Below are 11,482 nucleotides of genomic sequence, written 5' to 3'. Positions count from 1 at the left end.
TTTTCTTACAACGCACAACCACAAAAAGCCAAAACAAAACAAAAACAAACAAAAAAAAAGCCCTACTTAATAATATTAACTATGTTGAAATGATCACAAAAAGTCTATTTAAAACAAAATGGAAAAGTAAGATTTGAAACCTATATATTCACTTTTTCCACAGATCAAAACTAAAAACAGTAACTAACGCATACTCCCAAGGAGAAGGAAAAAAAAAATCCAAACTTTTGTCTATAAAGTTTCCCCTTTGACTGGAAGCACTATGTTAAATGTAAATAATAAATGCTAATTGTTCTAAATTCAATTTGGGGATTTTTTTTTTTCTGAGTGCAGCACTTTATTTAGCCATCACAGATTAATTTTTACAATTACAGTGCCTCAAAAGACTTTTTTCCTCTAATTATAGCCTTCACAAATTCATTCTAATATATTCCACTTTTTCTACAATGTATTAATTAGTAGACTAGGTCACTAAACCGAATTAAACCTGTGCAAAGTTAGTTAAACAGAAGACTTCTATTGTAAACATAAGCCAATATAAATGTATATATTTTACAACACTGGGAGGAAAGCACTGACCCTGTGCCATCTACCTACAACTATATTGCATTGTCCTGTGAAAGATAAGTTCTGAAGTTAACTTTTGTTCCCAAGCCACTGGAATAAAGGTCACTGAAGAGGTAAATGCAATATGCACATTACTCTTGCAGTTCCCATTGCCATAAGATATATGGAAGCAAACGTGTTAAAAATGGAACCAGCTATAAATTATGGTCAAATGATTTTTTTAGTTCGATGGGGGGAAAAAAGCAAAACTCTGTAACTGTTCCTCACCAGACAAGAGCCTTAGATCTTGTACTTCGGCCTTTGGTTTTGTTTCCTTCAGGTGAATTGGAAGCATTTGCCTTATGAGTTTTCTTATGATGTTCAAGATAAGTCTTTTTGGCAAATGCCTTTCCACATTTATTGCATCTGTGAAGAGAAAAGTTTTTTGTGACTTTTACTTCAATACCAACGTCAGCTACTTCATACTTTTTACTAGGAGAGTTAGAAGTGCCATCATGTTTTGAATCACTATGTTTTGCCTCATCCCTCGAAGGGCCTCTTTTTGCCACTTTATTTAGAACAAAATCAATGGGCTTCTTTATAGCTCTGATCTCTAAACTGGCTGTTATTTTCCCAAGATAGCGGGATGACTTTTTATGAACCACAGTTATATGTCGTATCACATCACGCTTCCGACGAGTTTCATAAGTGCAAAGAGGACACTTGTAGAATTTAACATAAATGTTATTCCCATCTGTGTGCAACTCAATGTGTTTAGTCAAGTTCTGTTTGGAAGTAAACTGACGTTTACAAAGTTTACAGTAAAGTTGCTTAAAGTCAAAGCCAGCTGAAAGTTTTGGTTTCCTGGTTTTTTGCTGGCCACCTGCAGCAGAAGGACTAGTTGATTTAGGGCTTTCAGAGTCTTGTTTAACTTTATTTTTCTGTGCTGCCGGTGTGTTCTTTTTTTCATTTGAATGATTTGTTCCCTTTAATTCATTCTGTGGAGAATGGGTAATGGAAGGGGGTGAAGATTCTACAGAATCTGCTGGTTCAACTTTAACTTTTATTTCTGAACTGCTGGCAGTATTATTAGGGCCTTTCTCTCTTTTAGAGTTTGTTCCAGAAAGAGTTATCTTGTGGACAATTTGCATATGTCTTTTAAGCATTATTTGTGAACTATATTTCCTCTTGCAAAGAAGGCATTTGCATGCAGTTAAATTGTATTCAGCCTTTGAAGACGACTTTTGTTTTCGAGTCTTAAAAGATTTTTTAGGAGAAACAGAATCCAGGAACAAAGGTTGCCCAGGCTTTGTTGCTATATCAGGAGTAATTGAATCCCTCCTTAGTCCTCTATGAACTTCATCAAAATGCCTCCTTACATTCGCTTTTGTAGCAAATGATTTACAACATACTGGACAACTCCTACTTATTGGAACTAGAACATTCTTACTGCGTCCTTTAGAGGACTGGTTTGGATTCTTTCGCGTTTCAATGTACTTTTTTAGTTCTTCCATCTTTTTCTTGTGTACTTTTCGAATGTGACGACGAACACCTCGTCTGGAATTGAATTCTTTTCTACAAAGACAACATATCAACTGGTGACCAAAATCAGAATTGTCAGAAGTTTCCAAGTCAGGCTGTGATTCCTGAGGTTGCTCATCAGATGTAGGTGCAACTTCATCTGCAACAATCTCAACAGGAGGGGGCTCTACAGTTTCCACCTCTGTATCTGTAACTGGTACTGTTTTAGACTGTTCAGTGCTGGTTTCCTGTATTTGAACTTCGGTCTGTTCAGGAGTACTGCTTGACTCTGTGACTTCAGTAGGATTATCAGTCCTTGAAATATACTGAAACACTGCATTTTGATTAGTTTCTATGGGTTCTAGCTTAATAATATATTCTCGCTTGTCCACACTTGGATATATGGCTTCTAGGAGATCGTTTATGGCTTGGCTTTGTTTATCATTTACATCAGGAAGGTCTGTTAAGGAAAAAACAACATTTTAATCTGAAATAATGTGCCTGCTCTAGCTCTCTAAAATTTAAAAATGTATTATGAACCTCTACTTTAAAATTTATTACTGGTTTATATTTATTCTTAGAAGAGCATTATCTACTTTTCCGTATTTTAAAACTAGAATTAATTAAACTAAAATTAATTTAAAATCTCATCAATGTACACAAATGTTAAGGAATAAATGCAATCTGAAGAGCTACTTCCACTCCTAAGTGCCCTTAATACCAAATATATAAGCACATGAGTGTCCTAAACAATTAAAAACAATATTTCAAATTTTTAGTCTAAAATTTTCAGCCTAGCAAAGGCATATCAAAGTTCTCATAACTGAAGATGGATAAAACATCATGAAGAATGTACTATTATATATAAAAATGATTCTTTTTTAGAAAACATAACAGCATTCGTATTAACTTAATCCATAATAACCTAATCTACTTGTAGAGAGGGACACTTAAAGATCTTATGGAAATGAAAAAGAAAGATCTGTAGGATATAAATATGAATGACATGTAGACAAGTGTTTGCTATTACAGGGCTTCTCAACATGATACCATCCCATTCAAACAAGTGATTAAAAACTATAGATTTATTCCAAAAACAGAGCTAGTTTTATTTACTTGTGCAATAATTCATCCCCTATGGGCAACCAAATATTCCTACTATATCAGATTTACCTAACACTGGTTATGCTTCCACATACAATTCTAAAATCTAGCTACAAACACAGCATCAAATCTGATATTTAGAAAACAAGATTAATGATTCATTATTGCTCTTCTAGTAATCTTCCCATTTAAAAGGGATAAAGTAGTGTTTATAAGGATAACACTTTCACAGAAGTATTTCTAGAATGAGTATTGCCAAGAAAGGTATACAATAATCCAACAAATCCATTTATTTATATTTCTAAAAGTCAACTCTACACTAAAAACAAGAATAACTACCAGAAATATAACTAGTTTTCTACTAGTACTTTATTAAAAGATCAGATTTGAAACTAATCCCTACAGACTGCCTTTTCATTTATATCTCAATGATAAAAACAAGTATAATAAGATCTAACAGTACTAGGAAAGATTTCCAAAAATGAAATTTTTATTTCAACTATGTCCTATAGTATACTTTAAATCAGCTTCATGCTAGTAATTAAGTAGTACTTTTGATATTTGGAGTTTTCATTTCATTCCCATCCCAAAAAAGTTAAGTTGAAAAGTGCACAAACTCCACAATGCAACTATAGTATCAAACTGACAAAATAAGTTCTGTAATTTGTAAGTCCACAAAGAGTTAAACCCCTGAACAAGAAATAATGAAAGTAACCTATTACTTATTAAAATATTTTAAGGAATTTATATCAGTTCTTTAAAGCAAGAAAGTAATACCATTACATATACTGCTAACTTAATCATACAGAGGCAATACACTTAATCCAACATTCGGTTCCACGAAGACTTTATTAGCCTACAACCTGCCTTCATCACATAAAGCTACTTCAGATCTCAAGCCGGCCTATAACACAGTCTCATTTCTGATAAAATGATTGAGTTATAAATAAATTTCACTGAGAACAAAACTGATCTTCAAATCAAGACCCAGAAAAAAATAGAAAGGTTAATATTTTTTAATGCTCTTCACCATCCCCAAGAAATCAACTCATTTACTCATTCTTTGCTCTAACCTTCTCACTTACTTAAGGATAATCTTAGTAAATTATCAGTCATAGGTAACAAGTTGTTAAAAGAAGTAAAAATGAAAAATACCAATACCCCCTTTAAAGCACTCATACTTTAACTTAGACAAATCCTGAATATAAACTATATGGTCCATATAAACATTCAAAAACAATATCCAATATCTTAATATAAATAAATAATCTCATAAATCTAACCTCATATATCTTTAGAAAAACCCAAGTAAAAAATATGAAAGTACCTAAGAAAATGAACATTAAGTCTAATATTTAATTTTATTCCCCATCATTAAATTATTGATACCATTTTAACACAAACGTCCAGCTGCAGTATAAGAATACTTAACTGTAAAATGTATAACTGAATATATGAATAAAACTTACTGTCATCCATCTGGAGACTTGGTGGGCAGTAGAATTTTTTATGGGTAATTAAATTTGGTAATCCTCTGAAGAGACTGCGGCATAATTTACATTCAAAAATAGTGTCCACGTCTTTTAATAAAATGTGCTTAAGTTGTTTAGTTCCTAAAGGAAAAAAGAAAATAAAACTTAACACAAAAGGTAACTTTAACGTACATTTTTAAACTGGGCAACCACTGTTGACAATCCAAAGTGCAATTACACTTTGCAAACAAAATACAGGCATTGCCAATTTCCACCATTTGTATTCAGAACTAAGTTATAAACTAAATTCTAAGTAAAATTCTATCATCACCTGGATATTATGACAGCTAAAATTGATATTCTTTTTCTAATTCAGCAGCCAATCAATTCTTAGAATATCCCAACAGTGGTTCCAACACCTGGCTGATCATCACAATATACTGGGAATAAAGATGTACATGACCCACCTCTAGAGATTCTGATTCAATAGATCTGGAAGGGGAAAGAAGAATTAAACATGCCCCTCCCCCCCCACCCCCTTACTCCTTGCCAAAGTTTCTGGCTGGTTCCTATAGCTCCCTTCTGCATTAAGACATGAACATGGAGTTCTGTAATATGTTTTCCCCTGATTCCTTAAAAAAAGTCAAAACTGTGTCACAAGATTGCCTGTGACTTTTCTTTAAACTCAGCTCAAATTACTTCAGGTTCTGGGCCAACATGGAATTATGGTCATTGAGTGTCAGAGTAGAGAATCCTTATCCATAATTTGAATTTTGCTTAGGCCTCTTGATACCACTATAAATTTATTCAAAGCCTTTCTCCCTCAAAAACTCACTCCAAGTGCAATTAATTAAATATTGATAGTTTACAGTTTAAACTAATTTAAAGCCTGTCTTCCCCACTAGATTATAAACTCCAAAGCAGCCCAGACCAAACCTGTCTTATTTACAACTACAAAGTATTCAGCTCTAGCAATGCTCAATAAAGATTAGTTGAAGAAATGCCACTGATATAGGGAATCTAAGCATTATGACAGAAGATCAAAAGGCAGGAAAAAAAATAAATGGCATTGAGCATCCAATCTTTAAAATAAAAACATCCACCAGGAATAAAACACAAATAGAAGATCTTTTATCATTATTTCCTACAGGTTTTTGCCACAGATAAATAGACAAAATTGATCTGCCATGCTTTACTAATTAATTAGCCTTTAATTTCCTCAAATAAAAAAGATGCTAATAATATTGACTTCAAGAGGAAAAAACAAATGTGTCCTGAAAAAAACTTTAAAACTATCTATCTTCCATCATGCCACAGGTACTTGACACTCTGTTAAGCTCTGGGACTACTAAAGAGTAAACACACTATACTATCCATCTTGTAAAATGAACAAACCAAACCAAACCTATCTTAGAGAATCATGAAAGAAAATATGAACCTAAATCCCAGAAAAATTAAATTACACATCTGGGTTTCTACTGGGAAAAAATAAATATAATGAAATCATCTCCACCATTTCTCAAATCCAAATCAATGGTTTACTGCACTAAACCATATTACCACAAAATCAGAAAACATAAACTTAAAAAGATTCAAAGGACAGCCTATTATTCTTTATATAAAAGTAAATTCATACACACAAACACACACACACACACACACTTTCTTAGTCCACTTCATGTAACAAAATATACTGGCAACAGACTGCTAACATGTTTAGTTCATAGTTCATCTCCTAAGTGACTGACAAACTATGAGAGGTAGACAGATGACAAAAATATTTTATTTTTTAAAATAAATAAAAATCTTTATTCAATGTCAAAGACAGCTTTAGAAAAATTCAGTATTACTTTACTCGCCATAACTTCCAACTTTTATAACCAATGTGAAAGGGAATAGATTCTGATAAGGTTTTGATCCATAAAGTGAGTATATAGGGAAAATCAATTTTAAGATAGAAAAAAAAATGCTTAAGTGTGAAATATTTTAGATAACCTCTCTAACATATCTACATATAATTCCCAAGTATAGTTAAGTGTAGCACCAGTAAGAAGAAAACATAGAAAATTTTGCACACTTTAATTCTAAATTGAAATACCTGCCAGACCCATACTGAAGATTCAATTCTGCCTTTAAAGATAGTCAAAAAAGATTGAAGAGGAATGCAAAAACAAGCTGAACTACATTTAACTTAAGAACTCAATTGAAGATTTATTTTTTTTTAAAGATTTTATTTATTTGAGAGAGAGAGAGAATGAGAGACAGAGAGCATGAGAGGGAGGAGGGTCAGAGGGAGAAGCAGACTCCCTGCCGAGCAGGGAGCCCGATGCGGAACTCGATCCCGGGACTCCAGGATCATGACCTGAGCCGAAGGCAGTCGCTTAACCAACTGAGCCACCCAGGCGCCCTCAATTGAATATTTAAATAGAAAGTATGAGGTTATACATAAAAAACAGTTACTGCTAAAAATGTAAGACTGCATCCCTAAATCAGAGATCTCACTTTGTCCACCAGGTTCTCTCAACCATAAAAATTAATTAATTAAAAATTTAAAAATCTATACAGAGAGATACTCTTTAGTCCTAGTTATAGAACTAGTTATATTCAGCAGAGTGTATATTCGTTTCCAATAGCATCCCCCTAAAAAAATCTCTGGCTCTAACCTTAACTCATCAATCTTATCATTCACAAATGCTTCCCCCACCGCACCCCACCTACACATACACATACACACATACAAGCACAGTTGTGCTGATGCAGGTACATCAAATTTCTTTCAGAGCCATGGGTTCACCAAATTGTTTCTCTCTCTCTCTCACTTTTCAGGCCTTCACCTATGTTTTTTTTTTCTGTCTATAACAATCTCCCACTTCCCTGGTCTGGCTCACTTCTAGTAATCCTTCAAACTCCGGGGCACCTGGGTGGTTCAGTTGGTTAAGCGACTGCCTTTGGCTCAGGTCACGATCCCAGAGTCCCAGGATCAAGTCCCAGGATCAAGTCCCAGGATGGTGAGTCCCAGGATCGAGTCCTGCGTCTGGCTCCCTGCTCAGTGAGAAGTCCGCTTCTCCCTCTGACTCCCCCCTCCCCCCGCCCCCGTGCTCTCTCTCTCACTCTCTCTCTCTCAAATAAATAAAATCTTTTAAAAAAAAAAAAAACTCCAGGTTAGAAGTCGCATCCCCCAGGAAGCCTTCTGATTCCTGTTTTTTGTTACGAATTCTTCACCCCTACTCCCACAGCACCCTATACATCCATACTATATTATCCCACTATCTTGTAATTAATTATTTTTCTGTAATCCCATTAAACTGGAAGCTCTAAAAGGACAGAGAAGATACCTTTAATGCTCACCCACTATATTCCCAGCCCTCAGGACTATGCCTGATTGAAGTTTGCTAAATGACATACCAGACAGCTTTATGTTTAAGGAAACGTTCTCTATAAATTAGATTTTTTTTTTTAGTCTATATAAAGTTGCCTGGTAAGTCAAAAAAGAGACCTCAAAGATTTTCTAATTCAACTTATACAATTTACAAATGAGAAAAATAAGATGTTGCCCATTCCATAAATACGGACAATAGAAGTTTTTCCCTAAGTTAGTTTTAGTTACCATTTAAGGTGTTGTTGTTTTTCCCATGTGGTCATAATGGCTTTGGTCATAATGGTCTCGTCAGCTACCATTTTGTGACTGCTTTGCTTACTAACAATTAGACACAGCCAATCAACAGTGCCTCTGTCAACAGCTAAAACTTTCATCACCTGAGACAACAGACATGGTCATCTAGACAGCAACATTAAGTTCTTCCACTGCCCTGGATCCTGAAAGAGACCCATGCAATCTTACTACTAATTATTCCTTTTCCTATATTAGTAACTTTTTCTTGCCCTGGGTTTTAAAACTATCTTAGAAATCACTGTTTACTGATTACATAGATCATTAATCAGTATCTTTCAAAAAAAAAAAACACAGCCCACTAAGGGTAAGGCTTTTTGATGCCTAGAAATTAACTAATTAGTGAATATTTCAGATTCTCATAATAGGTGCTCAGTAAAAATTACCTAAACCTCATCAAGGGTTTAGTCATGTGCTATTCCTTAATATCAAATACATTGTATGTACTGAGAACAATGTTTACAAGATTTTTTTTAAAAGGAATCAGTATTCAGTTTTACATTAGGATGGATGGCAATCACTTTACATGATGTGATATTAATTCTAACTCTTCTGTGCCAAAGATAAGCTTTCATTTTTTCCTTAATATATGGATATGTTGGTCAATGACCATTTTAAGTTGTAGCAATAATGATTTTTAAATGGTATACTGCTTGCTTTATGATGATTCACACATGAGCTCAATCATGTTTAGCATGACTGTTTAAACACAGTATCATCTCAACAATGCAAGCAAATCTGTAATTCCTGTCAAAACTGATTTCCAAGGCCAGTATATGAAGAAAATTTCTAACTGATCATCCCTTAACAAAAGTTCTTAAAGGTTAAAAAATAGGGAAAACTTAAGAAAATTTAAATTGCTTTCTTAAAACCACCTGCAAGAGTTGGTTAAAAAAATTACTAAGTTAGGGGCACCTGGGTGGCTCAGATGGTTAAGTGTCTGCCTTCGGCTCAGGTCATGATCTCAGGGTTCTGGGATTGAATCCTGCATCGGGCTCCCTGCTCAGCGGGAGTCTGCTTCTCCCTCTCCCTCTGCCTCTCCCCCTGCTTGTGCACTCTCTCTCTCTCTCTCAAATGAATAAATAAAATCCTTTAAAAAAATTACTAGGTTAATTATGGAACACTGCCACATACTACAATAAATTTAGAAGCAGAATAAAATTATTCTAGTGCCTACTTGGTGAATCTTTAAGTTTAGTCTCACAAACATTTATTGAACACCTATTAAATATGAGGTTGCAATGCTATTCACTGGAAACATGGGAGTGAAGGATCTGATCTGTGCCCTTAAGAAGTTCCCAGACTAATATAAATGTCTGCTCTTCTAGGAACATAGCCTCAGATGACATTCTTTGAGAAGAATGTAAGAACAACAAATCAAACAAATCTACATCTGTCTTATTCATCCAAAAGATATCTAGTCTGATTTTAAATTTCCTACTATTGTTGTGTAATAACCAAAAACAAACCCCATATCATATAGCACTCTCTTATCTTATGTATCTCTGATAAATCACATTTCAATCCTAAGTTTTTGTCTGCCGAGTCAGGACTGAGGCATCGCCATCCAGGAACAGCTTACACTAAATGCAGGTAATGTTGTTTTAAACAGTACAAAACCAAAACGAAACAAACAACTCTTCTAAGATGTTAAATGACCAAACCCAAGATGATAATGACAAGAGCAAATACAACACAAAGCTAATTCTCATTTTTCACTACCATTTACTCCTCCCTAAGAGTCAGAAAAGATGCCCTTCCTTGCACATAGCAGTATTTTATAGACAGGTAATTATATATTATCTTTTTACAATATATTTCAAGGTTTCAAAAAAACGATGTCAACTTCACATGAAAGACCAGTTTTGAATACCAGACTAAATAATTATCATTCTCTTTTCTCCCCATTTTTCTGTTTCTAATCTTAGGGCATTCAATAGCTCCTTTGCCTCCACCAGAAGATTAAGAGACTAAGAAAGAATATTAAGCTCAATTAAATCGATTTTAATAAATGTCTCGTGGAAGTACACCTTTTTTGTTGTTGTTACTTACAATTCTGTTTCAGTTCAAGGAGAGAAGTCAGGAAGAAAGGAAGCTAAAATAAAAGTGTCAATAAAAAGGAGAGAAATTTGAAGACACCAAGTCAGAGATGTGATCCTAGAAGGATTAACAGAGCTAAGGCAGCGCTCTAGCAAAAGGCAGGGCCCAGTCAAGATAGTATCAGAAGCCAGGGATACAGAGCAAACAGCATGTCTCAAAGTCATCCAACCATCAGGGATGTCAAGAGTACAAAATCTGTAGGTTGGAGCAAAATAGGCAGCCTTCTAAAAAAAAAATGAGGTATTTATCTATGGACAAATGTCAAACAACAGTGAAATGTACTGTTAATAAAGCAAAAATACATAACAGTGTGCAGACTCAGCTACCATTCATACTGGGGAAAAAAGTGAGCAATATATGCTTGTATATGTATATAGGGTCTCTGGAAGAAGACACACAAATCATGTAGCAGTGGCTGCCTGAGCAAAGAGACTTATTTTTGTATTTTTATATATCCTTTTATACTTCCTTTTTATTTCTAAGCCACAGGCACTTATGACTTAATTCAATAATATTACTTATTCCAATACAGGAATATTACTTAATTCTAAAAAGAAAAATCTATTCAAATTAATTTACAAATGAAGCAGCCAGAAATAAAAAGATTATCAGAGGTCAAGAAAGATTTATCATTTAAAAACAGAAAAACAGTCCAAAGCAAAAACTGAAATGTGAAGCAAAGAGAACAAGTCAAAACTGATCAAGCAGTTAGTACAGCACATGTGGGGCTGGTAGACCTAAAAAAATGAGTTAACTCCTTCCTCAGCCTTTTAGGAACTTCCAGCTTGGGCAGGAATTAATACCAGGTCATAGACAGCCCAGTGTAGACAGGAGGTGAGTCACTTAGAAATGATACAGTAGCTGAAGACAACTATCTGAGCTTAAAGATTAAGCTAGATATCCTAACACATTACTAATGTCCCACCTGACTTGGCCTCTATAGGTTAACAAGAGCAAAAGCATAGACTTCAAACAGTTCTTTAAATGCAATGTGTGTGACCCAGCTATAATGGAAAGAGTCTAGAAAGGAATGAATCATTGAAGGTGTGGTTGGGAGTAGAATGGGACC

The 11,482-nt window shown here is 34.4% G+C and overlaps 1 protein-coding gene across 7 annotated transcripts in view; it reads right to left on the bottom strand.

Moving 5' to 3' along the window:
* Positions 1-11,482, bottom strand: part of ZNF800 (zinc finger protein 800) — a 51,065-nt gene that overhangs the window by 30,699 nt on the left and 8,884 nt on the right. For 4 of the 7 annotated variants that reach the window (XM_081800148.1, XM_081800146.1, XM_006729051.3 and 1 more), the window contains 2 exons: positions 4,641-4,784; positions 835-2,527 (listed from right to left, as the gene is read on the bottom strand). In XM_081800148.1, the coding sequence (XP_081656274.1) occupies positions 835-2,527; positions 4,641-4,784 (1,837 nt within the window). The remainder of the gene's footprint in view (positions 1-834; positions 2,528-4,640; positions 4,785-11,482) is intronic. The other 3 variants (XM_081800151.1, XM_081800150.1, XM_081800152.1) reach the window with 1 other exon arrangement.

This window comes from Leptonychotes weddellii, chromosome 12, assembly GCF_054177405.1.
Source record: "Leptonychotes weddellii isolate Sample4059 chromosome 12, ASM5417740v2, whole genome shotgun sequence".
NCBI lineage: Eukaryota > Metazoa > Chordata > Mammalia > Carnivora > Phocidae > Leptonychotes > Leptonychotes weddellii.
This window is presented reverse-complemented; position numbering and strand designations above follow the sequence as displayed.